General features: G+C 40.0%; 1 protein-coding gene across 1 annotated transcript in view; it reads right to left on the reverse strand.

Moving 5' to 3' along the window:
• The window catches only part of ca16b (carbonic anhydrase XVI b), a 94,852-nt gene that overhangs the window by 8,555 nt on the left and 59,456 nt on the right, over positions 1–26,841 (reverse strand). The window contains exons 5-19 of the mRNA XM_054616290.1: positions 23,947–24,042; positions 21,882–21,948; positions 18,608–18,765; positions 17,280–17,472; positions 13,180–13,364; positions 9,908–10,016; positions 9,762–9,811; positions 8,911–9,658; positions 7,894–8,032; positions 4,603–4,694; positions 2,525–2,616; positions 1,556–1,652; positions 1,358–1,440; positions 882–1,016; positions 640–774 (exon numbers count right to left, since the gene is read on the reverse strand). Coding sequence (XP_054472265.1) covers positions 640–774; positions 882–1,016; positions 1,358–1,440; positions 1,556–1,652; positions 2,525–2,616; positions 4,603–4,694; positions 7,894–8,032; positions 8,911–9,658; positions 9,762–9,811; positions 9,908–10,016; positions 13,180–13,364; positions 17,280–17,472; positions 18,608–18,765; positions 21,882–21,948; positions 23,947–24,042 — 2,379 coding nt within the window. The remainder of the gene's footprint in view (positions 1–639; positions 775–881; positions 1,017–1,357; positions 1,441–1,555; positions 1,653–2,524; positions 2,617–4,602; positions 4,695–7,893; positions 8,033–8,910; positions 9,659–9,761; positions 9,812–9,907; positions 10,017–13,179; positions 13,365–17,279; positions 17,473–18,607; positions 18,766–21,881; positions 21,949–23,946; positions 24,043–26,841) is intronic.

Genomic DNA, 26,841 nt, shown 5'->3' on the forward strand with positions numbered 1-26,841 from the left:
CTGCTTGTTAATTTGTGACCCATTAAGAGTAAAGAGTAAAGCAGATAATATGAAATATGATCAACATAGCTGACCTCACACTGGATCAACACAGTGCTTTATTTTAATGTACACTGGGTAGATTTTAATTACATACCACAGAAATAAAACAATCTATCCTTAATTACTAAATGTGTTGTTTTACCACTATGTCTGAACACACATTTCTCCATATATATAGAACTTATGTTTTAACTATTTACAGGTATGACTTTGTTTTTTATATATATATATATGTATATATATATACATATATATACCTGTAAATAGTTAGAACATAGGTTTTATATGTCACTTGGCCCTTACAACTGTTATTTCAGGAAGTTATGCTGCACCCTGTGATGCCACAGAGACTTCCTGTTTCCTGAGTTGATTGCTTTTGTCTGGATAGTATCACTAATGTTTCCTAGCAAACTCTTTACAAAATACTGAAGACTTTACTAGCTGGGACATTCATAAGTGTTAATGGTGCAGCCCACTTCAATAAATCAGTAGTTTGAATCTAGCTTAAGAAGGACTTTACACACAAACTTAGTAACAAAAAGCTGATGAAAAAAAGTGAAATCTAATTCAAACAAACAGAGTTTGACTTTTAGTTACCTTTTTAACTTTAGTGTTCCTTATAAGGAAACGCCGCAGTGTGTAGCAGGCGTGCACTTTGGTGCTTTTTGGCGTCACTACAATGTTTCCATACTGCTCGCTGTTCTCTGTCGGCCAGTACTGGTCACATTTCCGCTGAAGGACACAACAGACACAATCAATTATATATATATATATATCAAATACAGAGAGGGATTTGTTTTGTATTTTTACTTCTGCAAATGACATTAAAGTGAACATACTCTCCCTTTCTCCACCAGGTTTGTGATCATGACAATGATTCCTGTGTTCTGCTCCCACACCATCCTCCAAAAGTCCTCGAATGTAGACTTGAGAGGACCCTGAGCCGCTATATAAGCTCTGGGCCGGTTGTATCCCTGAAACAGGAGAGTGGTGGGATATATATATATACCGGTTAGATGCAATCAATAGTATACAAATTAGCCACAACCAACGAGGACTGGATTACTGACACTGGTAGGTCATGAAATCTACTCCTTCAGCTAACAGAAATTATACATATTCATACATTTTGTATTGCTCTGTCAGTCACTAACATGATTTTGATACCTAAATAAATATTTTAAATAAAGGAGTCAGCATTTAGCGCATTTTAGCGTCTGACACAAGACAGGACCATGCAGATGAATTCACAACCTTTCTAACAGCAAAAAATAAAACCAAACTAAAAGCTTCATTAAGCAAACTAGTCACTCACATCCACGTAGTTGGCATTGATGTAATCCGAATGTTTGGCATCTTTCCCCGCCAGAGCTCGTAATTTCACCCGGCTGTGGTCATCTAGGAAGATAATTTATATATTTTGGGGGATTATTAAAAGATAAAAACATGTTATAAACAGATTATTGGATTGTGCAGAAGTAGAAATCATATACAGATTTTACATCTGACTCACAGGCCACAATGTTGATGTATCTGTTTTTGTGCTTGTTGTCGGGATGATTTGAGTGTTCTGAAGTGATTTTCAGGTCTGCTGTGGAGCGTTGGACCTCCTGGAGAGAGGAAAAAAATATACATAGATGGATTTTAATAAGGATTCTCTGATTTTATTTTTTATTTTATTTGTCTTCAAAGGGAAATGTTTCTTCTTTAAAACTTGCTTCCTGCATAAGGAGCTCAAGTTAAACTGCAACTGGCAGGGATTCAGTGTCTCGGTCAAGGACACTTCAGAGGAGCAGATGCTTTCTGCCACTGGGGCTTGAACTCAGGCCTCCAGTAAAACAGCCCTCATCTCCTCTTCTTCACTACACCACACTGCACCCATCCACCCCTAAAATCCAACAATCATTTTCCAATCCAGCCTCATTGCGATGCATTTGAAAATTATGCACATGGGCTTCACATCAAATGACCCCAATTAGAAGGAATCCTCTGGGGGCGAAGCTTTTGCCTTGTTTCTTAACCTGGTTACACAGAGAATGTGTTCCCATCCAGTCATCCAGCAGACAGACCTTTTCTAATTAACCTCCGTCTTTCTTGATCTTTCTCTCCGTCTCTTTCACAACCATCTGCTCAAAAGAAGCAACCCTGCACATAAACACATGCATAAAATAATCTCTAACCACGGTTCTGACCGATGCCCCCTTGGTCAGAAAAATGAGTGAAATGCATTACATGTACAAACCAGCAACACTATTTATGGCAATGCTCATTATCATTTGTTTCTTTCCGAGCTCTTTGAGAGACTCGAGAACATAAATAAATATCTATGGTACAGTTGCTGCATGACTTAATATACAGCTTATTTTTTTGCTTTGTACAGACCAACTGAACCGAACTCCAATGTAAAACCAACATTAGTTATATAACAAAGGTCAACGATGCATCAAAACGAATGATTATTGAAGTGTCGTTGAAGGTGTACCTCAAATTCCTCAGAAAAACCTTGCAGGTTGTTCTTGTAGAGCTCCATGATGTGTTTAATGAACTGCTTAACGGGGATGGCGTCCATGTCGTCTGCAGGACAAACAGAACAGTTAGCACAGTGCCCATCACTGTGTGTGTGGTTCATAGTGCACTACTATGGTTTGTTTCTAGCCACCATCTATTCTGAGAATGTGTGTACATGCGTTAGTGTGTTAGTAATACTTAGTAACCAATGTGATTTAAAAAAAATATATATATATTATTCTAATGTCACCAGGCAGAAACGTAAAAATTAAACGTAAGATAAGAAAACGATAAGAAAAAAAGGTCATTTATTTGCTTTTTTAACAGACTGACCTCTATCACAAATATCTAGATTTGGTATTTTGAGCATATATAGGTGGGAGCATCTGTTTCATCTGAGTCAAATCAGCCCCAAATCACACATGAAGGATCTTTGATAAGACTGGTCTCCATCACATTGGGACAATAGAGGAAGGGGACCCAGCTGTCAATGCTGCTGATACTGGCAAATATGTTAACTGATACACCCCCACAGCTGGGGCTTTTAGGGCTCTTACTTGCCTCAGTGGTTACAGCATAAAGGTGAATTCTGGATTCTAATTTATCAAAATGTCCCCTCCTCTATTAGTGTCAAGAGTCCCTTATCAGACTAATCAGTTCATCCAAATGGTTCTGGTTGAAATGTGGCTTTACGTGCTAGAAATTGAAAAGGTAAAGTAAGTCTGATTAGGCCCAGTTGTTCTTGACGGGATATTAAACAGAGGTTTGTTCACATGTATCCTTGCATGTCCCAATGCACTATGTGCAATAGAAATGCTTTTAACAACAAAACATTTAAATGTCTACAAATATCCATGAAGATAAGTGATGCAAATTCTGAGCCCGTGAGGCCACTGGTCTATGAAATTCATTTTTTTGCACATTTACGACTTCAATCAAACATTTGGTCAGTCATACAGAATATATGTGCAGTAAAAAAATAGCATAGTTTCTATGGAGAAAAGCAGACAGAAAGAAAGGGGGAAGAATAAAGAAAAGCACAAAGAATGAAAAAGACAAGAAATAAAAGCCTAATGAATGTGGAATCAATACTGGCATCAACTGAGCTCTTTAACTGGAATATCAAAGCCTTGAAATGTCCCCGAGCTGTAAAAGCAGGATAGTGTGATCCAAGTTGTCTAGCTGCCTCTGCTCTGCTGCCTCAGACATTAAAAGGCAACAAATAGCCAGTTATACAACTCCTACAGAGGTGCTCTCAGAGTCATTTCACATGTAAATGGGTAGAAACTGTGCAAATGCAGACATCAAGCTAATAGAGAAAACCATTTGAAAACCGTTAATGGTGGTTTGTGGATGTGTTCTTTATCAACAAACATAAGATAATCCTTTATTAGTCCCGCAGCGGGGAAATTTGCAGGCTTGACTTAAAGTAAATCAAGATCACTTTGACATTTTTTGTCCTCAGTTTAAGTCTTAAAATCACTCTTTTTTAAAGATTAAATAACAATGTATAATAATCTTTTTGTCCATGTACACCCACAGTCCTGTCAAATGAAACTTACTTTAAGCTGTCCATCTCAAATGTGTATCCATTAGTTTAAGCTTACTATTTCATTTGTTTATTTATTCCAGCAGTTTCTTGTATCACTTTTAGTTACATTTTTTAAACATATCTCAATTACTTTCAACTAACTTTTTTTTTTAACTATTTAACCATCACTTTTAGCTATCTATGTTGGCCATTCATCTTATACATTTATTACAATACATTAGCAAACTGTTTCAACTTCTTTGCTTGCCTGTTCACTGTTACACACTCTTAAATAATGTGTTCTGGTATTGTAGTTGACTTCATATGAGGATGCATTTTTATGTATTCCAATTGTAATTTCTATTTGTTCCGATTTCTTGAGCTACTCCATAATCAGCAAATCCACTGCAGTATACCCTCTGAAGTACACAAGTACCACACAGGTACCATATAATACAAGTTACATTGGCTGGGAATCACAGATCAAGAAAACTGAATATGATGAAATAAATAAGGCTTACCTGGTATGGGGATGATTGGTATATTCTCATTGGCCACCACCCGTGGAGAGCTGCTCTCCTCCACATAGAAGTGAGCAGTCTGGAAAAATCTCCTACAGGGACACAGAGAGAATAACACTCATATGCCACAGTGAAGTCTATTAGGGAGTCGTTATCACATTGTTCTCAGAGCCGGTCTGTCAACAACATCATCTGAAAGTTGAATACTGTAGAATGACACGGTCGGGAGCAGCAGAAAACTGCTAATGAAAACCCCAGAGTGAGTGGGACACAGCTGATCGCACACGGAGCAGCTCCTGGAAACAGTCTGAGCTGACTACGGGGAAAAGGTAAACAACTCACAGCGACACACAGTGCAGCTGCAAATTTAGCTCTTTACCCAAACTGAAGACAACTTATCCAAACACAGAGTCTGTCTTCAGTGTATCATAGTCCCCTTTCAAGAAACCCCACTCCACCTGAGGACAACAGAATCAACTCGAGTCAATTTTCATGAGAAAATGTGCATGATTGCTGCCAGCAGATGCTTCTGCCACAACCACAAACTTGTATTGACAAATTTCATCATCGAGACCGGGTGAAACTTTAGACATTCCTATCCATAGGGGTTATTCCTCTTGTATCGAGAGATAAAATGTTTTTCCCGCTCCTTGCATATTCCCTTTCCAATTTCACACAGTTCATGGTCCAAAGATCTCAGACTGAAAAACTGTAAAACTTGTCATATTGATGCTGCATGCAGAGAGGCTGAAGGCAGCCATGCTTCTAAGAGAATATCTAACTGTGGATATTACAGCTTTGTAAAAAAATGAATTGTACAAATTTCTTTTTAGGCTAAAACATTCCATGAAGACTTCCTTTCCGGTTTGAACACAACAACAAAAAAGACAATTATTTAATCATTAGTCAGATGTTGTCTTAATAGAATAAATACATTAAAAAAATTCTGGTTTCCTCACTTTTTAGAAAGCTCCTGTACAACAGAGACTGTCTGTAAGTGTCTGTAAGGTCCTGAACTACTTGCACCTCCTCCACAGTCTCCACCCCCTCCTTATTCACAGACAATGTATAGTAATGAATGCATATAAAAGACCCATGCTTCATCCCAGTGCCAGCATTTCCCAGGTTTAATCCTACCTGTACTTGATGCAGAGGAGGGAGCAGATGCTTGTCATTCTTCCAGAGAGATAAACCAAAGCATAGAGAGTAAAAAATAAAAAAGGCTGAACTGTACGTAAAAGATATAGAAAGAGAGAGGGAAAGAGAGAAAGACTGAGAGGGGAGGATGAAAAACAAAAAGGGGAGGAGAGCCCCCCCCCTCTGGCTTGCGTCACAGCCTCCCAATCCAATGGCCCCCCCGTGGGTGCAGATGTGGTGCTGCTAACTAAACAGAATAGCTGACACCCCTTCTCTGATTTTCTTGGATGATCTCAAAAGAACGGTTTGCTTTGGGGGAAAGCAACTGGGATGAAATGGTCTTTCTGAATGGATGTCAGTGGAGAGAGGCGTCCCATTCAACACCGGCGTCAGCAGCACTGAGTCACTAACACCAAATGGGATTTTTTTTCCCCCTCAGTTGAACATCTGTGGGTTTTCAGCAAACACCTCGAGCCTCTGAGGCTTCCAGATGTGTACTGTATGCCCAGAAATTAATTCCATTGTAGACACAACTTAAGGCTTACTGTGAAAACGAACAAGCTAAAAATAAGACAAGGCCATAAATCTTCAAAAGATGGTCAATTGATCACATTTTAAATAAATAAAAATTTAAAATAAATGATATTAAGTTGTTAACGACCATACCATCTGTGAGCAGAGAAACACACTTGTCACCAAGAGACACAACGCAGAGCTTAAAGAGGGAAGAGAGTGTGAATGGGATGATTTCATCTTTCATCAGGGTCTTTTACCCAGAGGAAGCAGGCATCGTCTGTGAACTGTCAAGCGTTGTCACAATAACAGCTGTGATGGCCATTTCTGATGTCAAAGCTGCCCCTGCTCTTCTTCTGAAATACCACAACTCTCAGTAATCCCTCCACTGACTGAATCTGCTAAAGTCGTCTTGCTTTCATCGGCCTGTTTTTGAACACCTCTATGGAGCTGATAACCAGGCTGTTATTTATACCACGCTCTCGTATTATCTGACACCACAAAATGCCACAGTAAGGTTTTGTCGGCCCATAAACATTTGCTGCATTGATTTTGCACTTGGTAGAAATAATTTATGAAATTCATCTAATACATTTCAAGTATAAATGAATCTGAGGCTGTAAATAAAGAAAATGCTACCCAACGAGAAGCAGACCCTTTGCAGTCAGTAAATATTCATGGGACCAGCTGAGGACATGGTCCATGGTGCTATTTGTAACTCATTAACTATCCCACATGTGCTAATGGCCTGGCCTGTGCAATTACTGAGGCTCCAATAGCATGGCACGGAATTAGCCCAGCAGATGAAGACACAGCTGGGACCCCTGCTGGCTCTGCAGGGCCTTCAGGTCTCCTGACCCTCACCCAGGAGGGTGATGGGCCTGGTGTACGACACCCAGGCATGAAAGCAGTCTTGCTACCAGGCTGTTTGAGATTGATGAGCACTCATGCATGCATGTGCATAAAACAGACACATCCAAACTAGACGGGTCTCAATGTGGAGCAGACTGACTGGCTTGTCGCTTAACCCGAAATGTGAGATTTATGGGAGGGGTCAGTATGGGTGAGGGGCAGGTCGTTTTTCACACCACTGAGGGGGGTTTCAGTGTTACCCTTATCAAGATGAGACATTTCTGAATGTATAAGCACTTCACGTAATGACAGATCACATATGACGACTATTTTAAAATCTTTACACTGGTTACCTGGTAGTGTTTGTAACGGTCCTTTTATCAGTTTAAAAAAGGCACAACATGGCCTTGCACCAGACCACCTCTCAGAAATGCTTTTAGTTCATGAACCAGTAAGGGCCCTCATATCCTCTGGTTTTTATCTTTAAGCATTTCTACAAAGTAGAAAAAAACAAACATTTGGTGATGCTGCTTTAAGCCACTATGCTCTAAACTGGTGGAACAGCCATCAGGGGAACTAAGAGTAGTACTTACATTTTATTTTTATTATAATTATAAGTCTCTTCATCTTCTCTCCATTTCCGTCTTGTCGATCATTTGTAAAGCACATTGAATTGATTTGGTTGAAATGCGCTATATAAATAAAACTTGATTGATTGATTTTACTGTTCTACCAAACTACAGACCTACAACGTCCCATCTGGAATGAGATTAGGTTCACTGAACTCACCTCCAGTAGACCATCACAATGAGCAGCATGATGAGGCAGAGCAGAGTGAGAGCAGACACCACCACCAAGGGGACGATCCACACCATCCTGCCCATCCCCGGGTGAGGGGTTCGGGTCACGTTGGACAAGATGGTCCCGTCTGGAACGTAACACAGGCACATAAATACATGGCTAAAAGAAATCCTACTCATTCATACCAGCTCATTTGCCAACTATAAAGTGTCTATGTGATGGCTTTTTATCAAATTATAGCACGTTTGATATTACTCTGATAACAAATGTTTTTTGGCGGTAAGTAAAATGGGAAATCTTGGTGAAAATTGGTGCAGTTTCTGTATAGTTTTTAGTCCTTTATTCTGTGTCTCCAGGTCAGATCCATGAGCGGAGGGGAGGGGTGTATTAGCATACAGTGCTGTCTGCCAAAGTGCCTTTGTTTTTAAGCTACCACTGGGAGTAATCACACATGTCTTAATTCTACTCATAAGGGCTTTAATCTTCACTATAAATTATTATATATCTAATGTTGACCTAAGCATGGTCTGAAATAAATATTTATGAAAAATAAACCTATGATGAATAATAAACCCAAAGGGGAACCATTGTTATTCACACTAACATTATCACTAACATCTAACATTGTGAGGGTACAATATCTGGCAAAAAATCTTCAAAATCCTTTTTCCTTGAAGCAAACTCTTTCAAAATATGCTAAAAGGGATTCCTCGAGGCAGATCCCTACGGCAGATGGCTTATTTCTGCCTCCAGGCCTCTCTGTTGTAGTGACACAAACGCCTGGAGCTTTATCTTTTACTAAACTGGTAACCAGCGTAGTCACTGTCTTAAATCAATGTATTTGCTATGTGACATTGGGCTCCATAACTGTTGGTAGTGATCACAGATTTGCCTTGTATCATAGCTGACAACAAGGAAAAGAGCCTTGCTGCAAATGCAAAAGGGATGTGTCTGGTTGGGAAGGGACAACAAGCAATATTGTGTCATATCTTTGTGTCTGCTCACCAGGATGGACAGAGAAAGGCCAGATACTCTTGCCTTCACTATTGATCTTTGGAGACAGTGTGGAGCTCTGGGGGATCTGCATCTCGGCAGTGTCATTATGAGGCTCCGTGGTGGAAACTGCATTTACATCTGTGGGATTCTGCTCTACGTTGACCAACTGATCGTCACCGGTGCTTGAGGGCACCGTGGTGCCTTTGACTGTAGGCTTCCCTTCTCCTTTCTCTTTGGCTGTGGACGCGGGGGTGGGGATTAAAGGCTCTTTGACCACAGTGCTGTTGGCTTGCTTTTCCTCATTATCAGGTGCAGTCTTGTTCTTTTTCTTCTTCTCATCCTCTCCCTCCTCCTGCTCTCCCTCTCTCTCCCCCTCCTTCTCCTCCTCCTCGTCGTCCTCATGTGCAGCCTGCTTCTCCTCAGACGGAGTGTCTGTCTCGGAGCCCTGGGGCGCTGCCGGCTCGGTGCTGGACTTTGCAGGCGGGACGGATGCACGGGTGGGATTCTGTGTGGCTCGGGGCGCCTGCGTGGGCCAAACAGAGCTGGGCAAAGAAGAGATGACCCCTCCGCCCACGCCCAGGCCTGCCAGGAAGGTGCTCGTCACCACTGATGCCACTGTGGCCTGGCTGCCACTAGAGGATGGGCCCATCCCCGTTGCCATGGAGACAATGGAGAAGTGGATGCCAGAGGACGTCCATGTGGAGGAACCAGAGCTGATGGGAGCCATGTCTGCTGAGGACGCTGGAGAAATTGTGGGCTGACAAAGACAGGAGGAGAAAAAAGTGGTTATCCAACAGAACCACACGACTGTTACCAACATACAAAAAGAAAATTTCAGTGTCATCTTCTGGTGAACTCACCATCCCAGTCTTCACAATACGTGACCCTTCAAATATTCTTGTTGTATTAGCTGAAACACAAAAGAGCAAGCAAACATTTAAAAATACATTTCATTTGTCAAAATTAGTTCTTCTTCAAGAATGGCTGGAGGGTTTTGACCAGGTACCTCTGAAGAGCAGAGTCTGACTGAAATCACTGCGAAGGTCATGCGGGCACACTGCCTGCACTCTGAACAGGTACAGGACTTCAGGGGACACATTGGTGATGACGGCTTTCTGCAAAAGAAAAGATGCACATACGTATGCACTTAAAAACACTTGCAAACATTTAGTAAATAACTTTTAAATGGCTAAATTAAAATATATTTCAAACTGTGGATGCTGCTTTTTTAGATTGGCCAAAATGAAAACATACTTTGCTAAGCCACTGTTTTGTCAACAGTGTATGACCATCAAGGTCCACGCAGTTTAAAACCTCATCTCCTGCCTAATTCAATTGTGCTGTGCACTTTGCAGATGGCTATACTTATATCAAAATGGCCCTCAGAATGGATGGGTGATTGCCTCTTGTGTTGGAGAGCTAGTATTTCTGGAAAAAAATGATTCAGATAAAAAGGTGTCCAGAGATAGAAACTGAAAATTGAAGCGGAAATAAAGTGGGTGTAATAAGAAAGACTGACAGAAGAGAGAGAATAATGTCACTGCGACTGACCGAGTGTATTAATGGAGTGTAACCACATAGAGCACCTCATGGACACATTAATCATTCTTTCAGTCAGCCATCTGAAATAAATGTACAGCAAAATAAACTTAAAAAGCTCCTAACAGAATATAAAGATATTATATTAAAACAACAAATAAAAAAAAATATTAATCGCTCATTCTGATAATTGTTAAAGTCATAAAGTAGCCAATAAAGTCTCACGAGCCAACTCAGTGTTCAAATGTAGGTTTTAACAAATGAATACTTCATATTTGAGGCTTAAGTTTCTCAACTATGTTGGTATCCCTCATACTACAGCATGAGGGATACCAACAGAGAATGCTGGAGCCTCATGTCAAGACCACAGGATATAGAAAATGAATACTGGGGCTGTAGAGATACGCCTGCTCTGCCAGAGGACCTGAGGGAGCCGTATGGCTGATGGGGAGTTAAAAGGTTAGTAAATGTAGCTGGAGGAGGATGCTGAGAGTAGCAGGTTGAAATTGCGGTGAGATGGTTTCTATGTTTAACATCAGACAGAACTGTTGTGGCAGGTCGGTCTCTGAATTAGCTGTAGGTGAGATGCAGACTTCTGAGGGGCGCAGGAGTTAAATGAATGAAATACATGTTCATTTATCTACAGCTGAGGATGGCGTTCGTTACATTTAGTGGGGGTGTTCTTGAATGCACGAAGCCTGATTGCATATCAATTTCAACCCACTTGCCTATAGTTTCTGAGCTGCGGTAACTAGTTTGCAATGGAAAAAATTGTTCCCACATGAAATTGCTCACAGCAAGGTCTTTGGATTATCTTGAGTAACTGGGTCATGATATCTGGAAAGAGACGTTGCTGTTGAGTTTTTCAAATTTATTTTTTTGGCACAGAGTGCAATATAGTCCTTTCAGAGATGGATATAAATGCATGGAGTAATATTATGTGTCTGATATAGAATTTCCACACAAAATGACATCTGCTTCTCCTCTCTATCAGAATTTATGATTATGCAAATATTATTAATTCCAAATGTTTAACCACAACATACAAGGTGTACAAATTCACTGAAAGGCCCATCCTCAGTGTAACTGTGTATAAGTTGCATTTTGGACCACAAATTGCATCTTGTAGAGTGTGAAAACAGCTTTTTACTGCCAAACTGCACATACATAATGCTGCGCAGTGAAGGTTAAACATCCAAGTGAAGTGAAGCAAAACACATTCTTGTGTGAAAGGGTTATTAGCTAATGCATTAGCTGGTTGCTAAGCATTAGAGGGAAGGGAGGATGAAATATGTGCAAAGGTGTACATCCATCCCTTCACATCCAATCAACCATTAGTGTTCACTAGTGCAACAACATTACATGATCCCTCACCGGCTTCCCACACATGACATTGACAACTGAGTTTACTGAAACACATGCTGGAGGTAGTACTGACACAAGGGAACTGATCCCAGGTCTCTGAACCAGTGGGTGAGTGTTTTGCCCCTGCACTGTTTATATCTGAAGAGTTAGTCATGCAGACCGTCAAGACAGCTGGGGGTCAGTGGGCTTTAAAAGAGACGCACAGCTGGGTGTTGGATTCCCTCAAGTGGAAGGATATGTGACCAGGGAGAAAAATACGTAGTGTGGAAAAAGAATAGCCCTGTAGGTATAACCTCCTGCAGGGAGTGGAGGCATACAGGAAGGAATGATGTGGTAACTCAATGTGTAAGGCACACAAGCAGAAATGTGTGATCACTGGTGTCAAAAACTTCACTGAGATCTAAAGGACTACACTTGCACAGTTGCCTGGGTTGGTTGTTAAAAGATGACATATTTGTCTTCAAAAAGCTGTATCCAATGCTAGAAAGCAGACTGGATTTTTTAAAATGATCAAGTCTTTAAATTGTTCAAAATAATAATTAAAAGAAAACACTTAAGGGATGCACAGTATGGATTTTTTTTTTTTTTACCAATAATTAGCTACTTCTGATCGGCAATATCGATCAGGTAAACAGCTTTCATATTTGTGCTTTAAAAAACAACTCATAACCTTTAGTTAATGCACACCTGAGGGTAAAAAATGGGTTTTCAAGTTGATTGCAACTAAACTTTATATGTCAAAGTGCATAGCGCCACCTACTGTACTGGTGTACTATGCTTTTTAATTTAATAAAATAAATGTAGCTTCCCTATTATCAGTGATAATTTATCAGCTTTAAATTTATTATCGGAATAACATATAATGAATTTATTTTACCATTATCTGCCAATAATCAATGCGCCCCATATATATCCCCACATTATGGGGTTTATATTGCTGTGTTTGATTGATTCTTCTACACATTATCTCTGAGCCTATACTGACGTGTCACAGACTAAAGTAAATAAATAAATGGAAAATGCTTAAACTGAGACGAGGCCACAGGCACACTTGCCAACACATTACATATATATCAGTTAAACTTGTCAATGTGTGCGACAGTCCTGCGTGTCTATTTTCAGACAGGTGAGTGACAGGGGATTGTCTGGCCCCTCATATCAAGCAACAGCCGAGCGCAGAGTTCATCACAACCTGTCACCTCCTATACACACTGTCAGTGATTAAGCCACCCTCTGATCCTGTCTGATACATCAGAGGCTCTGCAAAACCAATCAGAGCTGTTAGAACCACATCCAGAAGGACATTTCTGACAATCTGCTGTGGTATGGGAGGAAGCAGTTGTTAGTGGCAACGGATAATACAATAATACACACCATGCTCTGGTCCCCAGTCTTGGTGAAGGTCTTTTCGTCGGCAACATCACGTTTCACCCAGCTGTAGGAGACCATGTAGCTGGTGATAGGTGGGTGGTAAACGGCCAGAGGGCGCTCCCAGCTCACCATCAATGCTGTCTGGTTCAGCAGCTTGATCTTCATGCTCACTGGGGCACTGCTGCACACTGAAAGAGCAGAAAGTAAAGGGGGGTAAGATTTAAATAAAAAAAAAAAGCAGAATGAAAAGAGAAATAAATAATAATACTTATTTTTCACTGTGTGAATACAACTGAGTGAAAATGAAAGGGAGGACTGGGAGGACTGCTTGACCACATGTATTTCTTTGGGTTGTTGATGAGTGTTGGCAGAATGCACGTTTCCTTTTAACAAGCCTATCATTACTGTTCGACTGGACTCAAAGCCGTATCTACTTGAGGAGCTGCAAGATAATAAAATAACGCAATAACAAAAAAACACTCCTGGAGGCTTGACTGGGGCCAGCCTCAGTTTCAGTACAGATTGTCACTCTGGAGACTTGTTAAGTTTTCATGCCACATCACTGCGAGAGATTCCAGGTAGAATACCAAACAGCTGGGTGTAGTGCTAAACATGAGGTACAGATAATACTGCAATTTCCTGCCCGTTCCTAATTTGCAGGTTCCTGTCCGTGCAACATTAAACAGGAGAATTAAATGAGGAGGATGAAAACCCGTAAGTCAGCCTCAAGGTGGCAGTGTAGGCTGCAGCACGGATATTTACACAAGAATCCGTCAGTGTGAGTAAAGGACAATCTGGACATGCTTCTTAGTACATCAGGGCAACAGCAATCATGAAACGGTGTCAGCTGATTAAGTGCACAAAGGGGTTTCTGTCAATTTGAAATTGTCACCACAGTTCTCCATTTACACAGTGGCGCTATGGTGCAAATTATCAACCGTGATATGTGAAAGGAAGACAGGGTGGGAGGAAATCAGACAGAGGAACACGGGGCGAAAAAAAATACACAATAGCAAGAATATCTTGGGGGTGTTGATGAGGTGTGACAGGTGTGAAATGCATTATAACCCGTCAGATGTTCCTTGTCAACTTCAGTAGCTGAAAAACAGCCTGTTTAATAACAGCTGAAGACATCATGATGGTTTTACTGCCTGCATCATTACCGTCACGTCAGCCATCATCCTTTTCACCATCAACACTTGTGCACTAGTAACACTAAAAACAACAGCAGGTGTAGCTCTACACTCTTATTTGGTAACTTGACATACAACACTGTCGTGATTCTTATTTTTGTGAAAAAAGTTTGTTAAAAAAGTTATACAGTTTTTTTTTTGCAGATCACTATTAAAAACACAATACATTGATTGGTGTGAATTTCCATGGTCGGGATTATGAACTGAAAAAAGCATATTTATCTTTACTTATGCAGGGGGGGCGGCAATGATTTATGATAATCATTTTTTTTGTTTTTCATTAAAAATGATATTCAATTCACTTCCTATCTGTTATGCAATGAATACATTTATTTCTTAACAAAATGTAAGGGAAAGTTATTTGAGTACGCTTTAGTTATATTTGAAGAGTTTTATTCATATTTTTGTTTACTGGGATAAAATTGTGAATCACAATTATTTTGGCCAGGATAATCGTGACATGGGATTTTCATATCCTTCCATGCCAAGTTCGTTCACTTTAATTGGAGCAACATTTCTTACGTGGGGTTTACTGATGATCAATCATGATGTCTCTGTATTAATTATGAACTTCATTAATCTAAGATAGTTATTCATTTTGTGAAACCTTTTAATATAATGGAAGATTACCAGCTGAATTATCAAATGCTAATCTAAATCTGTACAACATTTGTATGCAAATGGTATTTTGACACTTTATCTCAGGTTCAACTAAAACTCTTGTGACGCAGTATGAAATGAAAAGTTCCCAATGTTTCATCACTGGCACGATTACTTGTCATGCTACAGCCTCGCTTGTAAAAATCCTATTAATTTTCTGTGAATGGATATATTGTAACGTCTCAAATCAGCCTCATAGTGGTTTCCCCTCAGTCTGCAACACTACTCAAGAGCAGAGCACAAATTTTTCTCCTGGCAAAATCAACCATAAAGGGGATAAATTGACAGTTGTAAACAAACAGCAGTTCTGCTGCTTCTCTCCTCTCAAGGCTGTACAATTTGTTTTAAGGAGGCTGTGTATAGTCATTGAAATGACAGGAAAAACAACAATTTCATTGAAAACACAAAGAACGCTAATGTTGACTTAAATATTTGTATTTTTTTAACTTTGCAGGAAAGTCATGTATGTATGTCATCTGAGGGCTAAATACCAACACCGCAACTGCAGTACTTATTTCATTATAATATGTGACTCTTGCTACAGCTACCGTCATAGTCTTAACACTGACTTACAACATTACCACTTAGGACATGTTAATAATGTCCTTAGTCGACAAAGAAAAAATAAACTTGAGTCATTGCTGCCAAGTCAGATATTCTTTTGTTCCAGTTGCAATTTGAGGACTTGCTGTTTTATAAAATTGTGCATTGACTTATTTTGTATTCTAAGTTGGACAAAGCAAGCAAGTGCAGGGCATTTTTCACTATGGACATTTTATAGACCAAACAATTCATCAGCTAAACAAGAAAAGTGTAATTTATAATTAAAAAAATAACGTTATTTGCAGCCTTGTGGAATATATCATTAACCAAAAAAACAAAAACAAAGGTACGACAAATCTGTCTCCTCTTGAGAAAAAGGCTTGTATGCACAGGATGATAGGAACCAAATTGCCCTATATATATCTCGGCATTATTACTTGACAACCTAATTTGCAACCTGTAAGTTGCATCAGAAGCTCTACATCTCTAATGGACAAACAACTTTCATGGCTGTAAAAGCCACAGTGATGGGCTTTCAGTCAAGGTATGGCCCTGGCTCTCATAATATTTACAAGCAAAACCATAATTTGCTGTGTGAAGATAAATACCCCCCCATACAACCTTGACAGATGTCCCCACTGAAGATGAGACTGACGCCGTTTACTCCCAGCGCCCACAGTTAAGTATGAATTTTTACATTTTAGCACAGTGAAATAAAACTGAAAGAGACATAAAGAGAAAACGAGCAACGAGAAAAAAATGATGAGACACTGGTCCACATCCATTCTGCCTACTGACATAATGCCACAAAAGCAATTTCGCAACTTAATTTGTATGGGTCTATTTTAGCTGTGCCACATATTAATGATGATTGCTGATCGGCCTTGTGAGAGTGCTCCAACTTCATCACAAGCATTCCAAATCAATTCTCCCTGCCAGACACCAACAACACCACTTTAAAGCGCAGCAGCCTTTCTCATTAGTCTTCATAGTTCCTGTACTGTTCTGTTGAAGCAAGCGCTGCAAGATGCACACATTAAAGAGAGATGAACAAAAATACTCTAATCAATCCCTGCATGAATTTGTGCTTTGTATTAATATGTTCTTTGATAAAAAAAAAAAATAGTTGTAACAATGAAAGAATGACGTGCATTATTCTGAGAGGACAATCTTTATTTAGAAATCTGGTGAAATTTAAAATATCACCTTCTAATGTGGTGATTTTAAATTGCAGCAGAATTTGTTCAGGGAGTAACTTCTTTTTAATGGTCCTGTTATATTTACTGACCTACTGATTTGGGTGGGTTCTATGTATGGGTGTACAGAGTGAGCAGCTAGATGAGCTCCCTGAATTTTGTCGCAAAACACTATCAAAGCTAAAAATAATAATGCAAATGGTGTTCAATGATGCCTCCAAACTAATGCAAGTTAACAGTTTGACATTCTCAGCATGGGGGCCAATGTGGAACCCCACTGAGAGATCTGTCAAATTTTTCCAAATGCTGAAGCGATGGGAGTGGGACTCCTATGACACCATCGATTGCCATTTAAAGAGTTTGGAGGGTGATGTCTTTTTTTTTCAGCCTCTCTAAAACTACAAGACCGAATAAAACAGCAAGCAATGAATGTTATTACAGGAGACCCTTGGGTTAAACTTTGGTGCAAACCACGGGGAGAATGGGGTACAATGCAGGGAACGAAGCTTACCTCTTGAAGATTCAGTGCTGTGAGGGCTTCCCAGGACTTCAGTTAAATCTTTCTGCCATGCATTTTTTACAGCCGACTTGAAGACTTTCCTATTGTCCAGGTCCTGCAGGGGACGGAAGTTGTTCCTCAGGTACTCGACAGACTTGACGTGGTCCTGTTGCTCCGTTGTAAAGATGGAGTAAAAGGCCTCCAGCTAGATGGAAAGAAACAGAGAATAGCTAGTGAAGCAAGTTAAAGTGGTTTTGTTACTATGTGCGTGTGGTTGTCCGTGTGTTGGATATAATATATCATACAGGACTGCATTTTAGCCACTTGTCAGCAGCTGACTGCTCACAACTGGAGCAGAGGATTTGCAAGAAACATTCACACCACAGGCAGCAGCAGGCACAGACCTCAATCATCATCCTGGCTACCTACCGGGCTGTAACTTCTCAATGGGGCAAATTTGTGGCCATTGATTGCCATGAATGATCTCCTGCCGTGTGCCGTAATGACTACACATTACAGATACTGTGGAATCAATGTGTCCAATGTGTGCTTGGAGAAATAAATTACAGGTTCATAACAGACTATCTGTGAGCGTCACAAACATTGTGGTGGTGGTCAATATTCTTGCAGCCGAAGTCATTTCTGAACAAAAGATTTGTCCTCCTGCAAGTTAATAGAAATTCCACTGAGCCCTGCAAATTTCCACAGCACAGAACGCTCTGGAGGATAGGCAGCTGGGTAACCCAAGAATTGTATGTATAAAAGATGCCGGCAACAGTGTATGGGATCAGCAAAAAGCACGGGGCATGATTTGGCATATATTACCTCTCAAAATCACAAATAGCAAAAAGAAAAACTGCTCTAAAGCACATGGGTGAATCGTGTAAAATACCACATTTTGCATGTAGCGTATGTTAATCCTTTACTGGAATCATTTTAATGAATGAACATTTCTGCATTTGAAAATGTTTTATATTGTAATAACCAGCCTCCATGGGCAGCAGTATTCTATTTAAGACCCTATTGGCACTGTCTCAGACCAACAGCATGGTACATTTATAAAGGTTATCTCACACTATCATTCAAATGCCAGTAATGGGCACCCGCTTTCTGCTTACTCATCCACTATAAAGGCAGTTACGGTTTCATATGAAGAGGAGTTGGGGAAGAACGAGGGAAAAAAGGGAAGATGGGGCAGAGGTAAATGAGTTGCTTGTGCGTCGATACTGTGGGATAGCAAATGATCCGCTAAATGTGTGCAAATTGAGAATACAGCTGTCTGGGCATGTATGCGTGTGTGTGTGTGTGTGTGTGTGTGTGTGTGTGTGGACTTAACGCACCTGTGAGTGGGACAGATACACAGGCCTGGAGAAGATGATCCACTCCACTACCTTGATGCAGGGCGGTGTGGTCAGAGAGCCGGTGTATCGGTAATAACTGTCCAGGGACGATGGCAGCATGTCTCTCAGGATGAACGACCTGAGGTTGGTCTCCTTTTCTGGGTAGCGCAAGGGATCAAAAACATCACATTTTTACCACTCTTAAATGCTTTGCCCCCAAAAAAACCCTGCATATGTTCAGTTGCATTTAAAATGGTTGTTTCATTTCAATCTCCCTGTGGCATTTTAACTGCTTTCCTTAAAACCTCTGCTAGTGGAACGACGGTGACGGCAGTTAAAAGCCTCACCACTTGTTATCACTCCAGCTAGATCTCGGTACTCAGAGATCTCCCTTTGGTCCTCTTTAAAAAGGAGCAAAGGGAGGGGAATCAGATAAAATGGCCTGCTCTGACAGCTGATCTGTGGCTGGGTGGTTTCCTGCTCTGTTACGTGTAACAACTGTCACATAGGCCATGGGGATTAGGACAGATCCAAATGATTACCGGATCTGTTCTATCCAATGTGATCAGAACCAGGCAAGGCAGTGTAAAAAAATAACAAGACAAAACAGCAGGAAGATCCCTTCATCCCCTGCGTGAGCTACGCAAGTGGGCTTGTTTAATATTTTTTTAAAACAACCCAAATAAACCTACATTTATGTCCAATCCAATCTCTCACAGCTTATGAACTTATCTAAAAATACAGAGGCTTGTGGTGATAGGACTGATAGAACTACTGAGGCACTGGAAGCCTCGCCCCCATGCCTCATCTGTACTCAAAGTCAAATTCAGTATTCACAGCCTTTCTTCTCCCCGTCTTCAGACAGTGTACGTGCCCTATCGCTCATGGGCCGCCGAGATGCTGATGGATGGATGACTGTGGGATAACGAGCTAGCGGAAAACCAACCACCCTAACGGGGGAGGAGGCGAGATGCATTTAGCAGCCAGCAGGAAGTGAGTCCAAAAAACCCCCACACCCACACCGAGCTCTCTCTCTCTCTCTCTCTCTCTCATCTGGGAGATGAGAGATACTGTGGGGTTAGCACGAACATCTGTGAAGGGTTCAGCCACTTTTAGAGGCTGATGGAGATTCATAAAATATTCTAGTGAAACCAACATGTTTTGGCAACCTGCCTCAATCAAGGTTATAACAAAAGAAAAGCGGAGCTGTAATACCTCTGTGAAATTAAAACCACAGGTGAAATGGCCTCCCAGCTGATAAAGCGGCAATCAGAAAATAGGCCAATTTCCTTACTGCAATTACTTCAATGGAATTTTGAGTGTAGAAATTTCATTGAACAAAAGACCCATTTTCTGAATCTCGGGCAAATTCATATGCTTTTTAAGAATCTCAAGGGGCTTCGAAGGGAGCTTTTCTCCCCTTACATGTGTGTCTTTTCCCACTCATTCAGAGAGCTATAAAAGTATCCACGCCTACAATGCTCAGCACCAAAGTCAAAACCTAACAAGCGCACAACAATAAACATCCATCTCCAGAAAGTACAGGGAGTGAAATCATAATCCTAAAAAGCCCAACGAAGCCCAGCACTAGTCTTGTGAAACAAGCATGGACACAGCGCAATGACTCCATGCTTCTATATATCCTCATCCATTTACGTGTCCTTGTGGGTGTATGATTATGCTCACATACAGTTAAGAGCGTCAGCGGCAGGTTGTAAAACAAGCCATACGTGTCTGTGTAAACAGAGCTGCTGTGTCCCCAGATGCAATAAAGGATTACAAAGTCATGTCATATCATCTGCTTATGGTCTGCATAAGTCATGCATGCAGTGCTGCAGCAGTAATTTAAGACAATATGCCATGAAGACAACACATGACTATGACAGTTTAAATGTGAATGTGAGCCTCTGCAGGAGCCAAGGGCCAAAATGTACACATGTATGTGTGAGTCAGAATAAAACGGAGTGTTTTCTAATTAAAGGCTCAGATGTAATTAATAGCTGTTTCTCTATAAGTGAGGCTCCTCAGAGGTCTCCATTGTGGAGCTGCACAAGCAAGGGAGAGGCGGTATCTTGCACATTTTGTCTCCTTTTGAAGTTAAACTCTGCTCATATCATGTGTTTAGACTCTAATTAGTTTTTTTTTTTAAATGAAGACCAACGGTTATGCAGCTGAAAGCAAGAGCATCAAGTTTTGTTCTAAGGAGAAACAGCAGGGGAGAAGCACAATGTCTGCACTGTCTCGAGGAATTTTCCTCTGGGAACAACCAAGCTGATTGTTCATGTTGATGAACATAAGTGATTTTATAACGGATATCAATGGAATGAATGTAACACGTGAACTTAATTCCAACAGTATTGTTTCATGTAGAAGAGATTTTAGTTTGACTGAACAAAATAAACCAGTGGATAATAAATAAATAAACCGCATATTTTTTCGGCCAATTGTCCGAAAAATCCAAAATCAACCTTAAATCAAAGGGCCACTGACGCACCATGGGTTTGTGGTTTACGCAGGCAAAAGAGGTTAATGTCCATACAGAATTCCGTGTTGCTGATGATTTATTTGGTCAAAACAAATAAGGCAAACAAACAACAGAACAAAGGTAATCCTGTCGCTGACTCTCATGCGCTGGTAAAAAACTATAGGCCCACCCCGGTGCATGCTGGTCCTATACCTGCCTACTCCTATATGTAACCGCAGGTGCCCACAGTGTTACCCAATTCAAAATAAATTACCAAACCCAAAACTAAGTATACTAAACAACAACAAAAATATTATTAAACTAAATGAATGACCATCAATAAAAAAGCTATCTTAATAAATCAAACAATATTGCTCATGCACAAAATAACTAAATACAAACATCAAATAAATAGCTCCTACATACAGTACCAGTCAAAAGTTTGGACACACCTTCTCATTCAACTACTTTGAAGAATCTAAAATATAAAACATATTCTGGTTTGTTGAGCATTTGTTTGTTTACCACATAATTCCATATGTTTTCCTTCATAGTTTGGATGTCTTCAATATTAAATATGTAGAAAAAAATAAAAATAAAGAAAAAACATTGATTGAGAAGGTGTGTCCAAACTTTTGACTGATACTGTATATATATATATATATACACACACACACACACACACACACACACACACACACACACACACACACACACACACACACACACACACACACACACACACACACACACACACACACACACACACACACACACACACACACACACACACACTTTCCAATTACCTACCATGATGCACTACTCCCTTCAATCCCTGGATGATGGGCTCTACAGCTGGATTGTCTTTTTGCCCCAGCTGCAGGAAATGTCCAGAGACAAAGGATTACAGAAGGGATTACAAGACTCGAGTAATAATCTAACATAACGACTAAGGACAATCAATATGAACAAAATACAGCAGCTGGACACAATGAGGGGAGCATCTCTACAATACAATATAATCTAGCAGCATCTAATTCCATCTATTGTTATTGTGAAGTTTGTGATGATTCATTTTTGGTGAGATTTTGATGGTCAATATAACAGATGAGGTGATTCAGTCTCTTGGTCATTGACAACACTGTTGTTTCTTTGTACTAGATGGCTACATTAACATGTATTTTACATGACATTTACTATTAAAAACTTTGATTATTAGAATTTGATGCTTCGTTGAGGGGAAGTATGATTACTTTTTGACCTGTAATGTTAGGGGAGAACTAACACCAGTGGTGATTCCCTGCTTTGCTATAACCCTACTGTTAATTCCTTGAAATGAGTGAAGACAAGCAAATATTGTTCAGCTACGCATTCTGCAATATCCCCAATGTCCTACTTAGGAGACAGGAATGGACAAAACAGTATTGGGATGCAGGAGACCAATCTTCCCTTGCCGAACATTAATTCAGGTCAGTCAGAGGAGAATAATTGTGTGGAACTGAATGCTGAATGTGGATAATATGCACACCTTAGAGGCCATTAATAGGCCTTTGGGGAGCACAGGAAGAACTCTCCTCATTGATTAGAAATGGTAAATCTGAGCCAAGGTGTGTGTGCCCGCTTTAAAAACTCTTGCACTGTAAACAGCTAGTCAGCGGATTGTGTGTGCGGGTGCTAATTGCAGTAAGCAATAGGACTGTCAGGACCCAGCAGAGGCATTTAGGTCCTCGTACACACTCGGTTTATCAGTGTCTAAGAGTAGACCTACATTACAAACACCTGTGTCCCCATTCCAGCCTGCCTCTTCCTGAGAGCTGACCCTTGCCTATATGCTATTAAGCTGAAAGTTAGCCCGCATTGATTGCCTGCCATCAATCGTAAAGATATTGCTACTAGAAAATAAGAATTTAAGGTGTGCTGCTGGTGTATGCTTTTTTATGGTTCATAAATCTCTGAGGTGTTTTTTTACTGTTAACAGAAATTAGGACCATTCTTGTCCATTAACAGCTTATGTGCGCAGACCTTCAGGGGACAATTTGTGGTATCTCGGTAGGCAATCTGCAATGTGCCACAGGAAACAGAAAAACAATCAGCTGCAAAGTGAAGAGAAACTATACTATCACAACACAGGTGCCAAAGTCCATTTCTAATAAATATTTATCATTTACTGACCTCAAAAACGAATTCACATCTTCATCCTTTTCATAATTGGACTAATATAATTACAGCCATCCTACTTATATCATAAATGTCTCGAGTCAATTTTCTTAGTTTTTTCTTAGTATGATTTCTTATTTTCTTCTCATTTCTGTCAGTTTATTTTCATCCGCTCTTGCAAAATGTGTTCTCTCATCTCCTTGGTTTTGGAATTTATTACTAACAGTTGGCGGTAAGCATAGTTTGTGAAAATAAAGTAATCTAATAAGCCTGTGAAAAAGGATATTTTCCACGGAGGCAATTCTACCATCAATTAAATGCAGAGCCATTACAAAGGTTTCCCTTGAGAGCAGTGTTATTCTTCTGAGCAAACAAAGTTGTGCGTTTTAACAAGACTAAGAGTCAACATGCCAGTGACTCAATGAGGCTGTACAGCTAACATACAGGGCATCCTAGCTTTTTATGCATTCTGGCATCTTGTTTATCTTAAAAGTAAAAAATAAATCCCCTTGTGATTCAATTAATTTTCATATTGAATAACAAAATGGTCGGTGGACCACCTGGCAGCCAATGGGGGGCCTAGTTGAATATCACTGCCCTAGAACCATGCTGCTATTATGGATATAAAAATGCTCAAGTACACTCTAAGTACAAGTGCACTTGCATTTCAATTTTCAGATTACATTCGTCTTGACCTTCAGACCTGGTGATACCTTACCTCAAAGAAGACGGTCATGGCAGCAATGATGCGTCTCTCCTTGATGGCAGCACTGAGGCTGTCAAAGTCATCCGAATTGTAAAGGTAGATCTGCATCTGGGATGGGAAACAGAGCATAAACAGCTTGAGGAGTGGACTAGGAGAACCAAAAGTCCTTTCATCAATCACTTGGACACACTGCTGAGGAGCTGATGAAAAGCTGTTTTGAGGGGCATAAAAGAGGGTGTATTTATCACTCTCATAAATCTCCCATAATCTGTGTCATTCCTTTTTGTGTTCTGCCACTCTTGGGGGATGTTGGAGAAATACAGCGTCCCATTCCTCAGGGCGAATGTCCTCACAGAGACAAGTCACAAGCTGAGAGGAAGAAATGGAGGAATGTGCTCTTCTCCTGTGGTGAGATCTAACAGAATTGTATGCTTATAATCATCACTTCCAATTACCTTAAATCACTTCCAACATTGCTTCTGATTTCACAAAAAAAGTTTAATGATGTATGTATGTGATGTTAAAACCATCAAACACTGAATACCTCATATATGTCATGTCTCTGGTTCCCAATAAAAAGTATTTTTTATCCTTTCATTTCAAAGCAGACATATTATGGTAGTGCTGATCAAAATCGGCAAATGATTCTAAAAGTAGCAATTGGAGCTGTCCATCATCTCGCTGTCTCTAGTCTCTTTATAATGAAAAACCCTTTCATGTCACTGAACCAAGTTAATTGGCAATAAAAAAAGGTCCTCGATGTTGATTTAATTAAAGGGTATGCTTGCCTTTTTTCCTTTTTTTCAAAGGAAAATTACGAGGGCTAGAAAAAACCCAGCCACAATTGGCTGGGCAGAAAACAGACGCAAAAAGTCTAAATAAATAAGTGTATAAATAAGGATAAATCCATTATTGCATACCAAAGGCCTAAAACAGGTACAAAATGACTCAATCCAGATAATTTAAGTTAATCAGTTTCTTTCAGAGTTCCTTTAACTGCAGCCTTTAATGGAACTAATTTGTTGTGTGAGAACTCAGCAAGAAAGAGCTCCAGCTATTCATCACCCTTCAGATGTTATTAAATACATTACCCAATTAAGCTGGCCCCCTTAGGCTTCATTTACTCAGTGACATTGGCTCACGTGACTGCTCTTATTACCAGCACACTGGAAAATGTGCTATTCAACCGTCAAAAACTTTCATTGCAGCCAATAAAAATAAATGTTGGTGAAAGAAATTTAAATCACTTGATTGCACGCTTTGTTTTTCTGTATGTTTGCGAGCTCTGCCACAAACCCCCTTCTTAGTCTAAACTTCATTCGCATCCTAAGATTTCGCCGGAAGTTGTTGATTTTAAGCAGGACAGACAGGTGGGCTGACCAATTTCTAAGCTCTCTTAAAACATTCAGACACACTCATACATGTTTGTTTTGTCAGCGCAAAAGAACCATACTGTTGTACAGATAAATATGTAAAGAAAATCTGAAAATTGTGGCTACCAATAACCGATGACAGCTGGCGAAAGACCAGATGCAACCCGGGGGAACCGAGAGACAAACAAAACATTATTTGAGGTTTATAATTCACCTCCAGTTTTGTCTGTGGAGCAGACATCCCACAAAGTGAATGGAAACACAAGCTCTGAAAGCTGCTCTGCATTCCCAAGTTCCATTTAAGCACAAACAGGTGAAATGTAAGTCATGTTTGGCCTTATTTCCCAAGACAGCGAGATATTGAGGCAAGACAAGCAGACTACAAGAAATATGTTTGTGTGCAGAGAGATCTGAGATTTATCACAGCAGCACAAAATTATTCTTCTTTCCTCACTTTACATCAGTGCTACTGCAGCATTTTGTTGTTAACTGGTAAATGTGTTTTTCTTTTAACACATCATGATGATCTCATAACCATCTACCTTATGTTTTCACTCGAGCACCTACTAAGTGCTACAGCATTCATTTTCAAGAAGGATTAAGTGTCAAAAAATTTGTACGGTAGGTGTTATTAACTAATAAATGAAACTTGGTGTTTCACATACAGATCACTGAAAGAGAATGTCATGGAAAATTAAAAAAGAGAGCTCAAGAGAATAGCATGGGGGTGGATTATGTGTAAGTAAACAGATAGAATGTAATCACAATCAATGTATGTACATTTAAAATAACTACAAAAAGAAGCTAAGAATGCACAAAGATTCACTACAACATTAACATTAACACTACTGGTCCCAGCAGAACAACCAACATCAATGCAAAAAGCCTTGAGTAATAGTAGTACTGTCTCCAATCATATGGGAATATGATCATATATTTTAACATATCCATTATTGTTGATCATTTGATACTTTTGCTATGATGGCTGTTGCGAGTCAGAAGCTATAAACATGCAACATTCTTTTGTCCTTTTATTGCTACGGTGACCCTGAGAGCTCAATACACTGACATTCAACACATTCAAATAGACAAAACACAAGAAGATTAACAAAACATTCATTCTGATTGCACAATTCAGATATTATTGCAGATGTTTTCTTGCCCCTAGCGTTAATACTAACCAACAAATTCATCTTTTACTCGTTTTCCAACACCACTGATGGGGCTTCAGTAACTCCATGCGGCACAAACCAGTTGCATATTCATCAGTTTTTAGTTCCATCACATTTATGTATTTTGGAGTGTTTTCTGTGTTCTCTACATTTAGTATGTGTGTTGGGCTCTCAGGGTCGCCATATCCACCCCCGTTAGTCTTGACTGCAGATAAGCTCTCAGTGCTACTGGAGCTCTTCTCTCTCTGAAATGTACCGTACTGTACACCCACCCCAACACTTCATACATCCGCAGTACTGAGTGCGTACCCTTCCAAGTTGTGATTTGTAGTCCATGTATAATTAATCTAACTTTGGTGACA

The sequence above is a fragment of the Anoplopoma fimbria genome, chromosome 17 (genome assembly GCF_027596085.1).
Source record: "Anoplopoma fimbria isolate UVic2021 breed Golden Eagle Sablefish chromosome 17, Afim_UVic_2022, whole genome shotgun sequence".
Lineage (NCBI taxonomy): Eukaryota > Metazoa > Chordata > Actinopteri > Perciformes > Anoplopomatidae > Anoplopoma > Anoplopoma fimbria.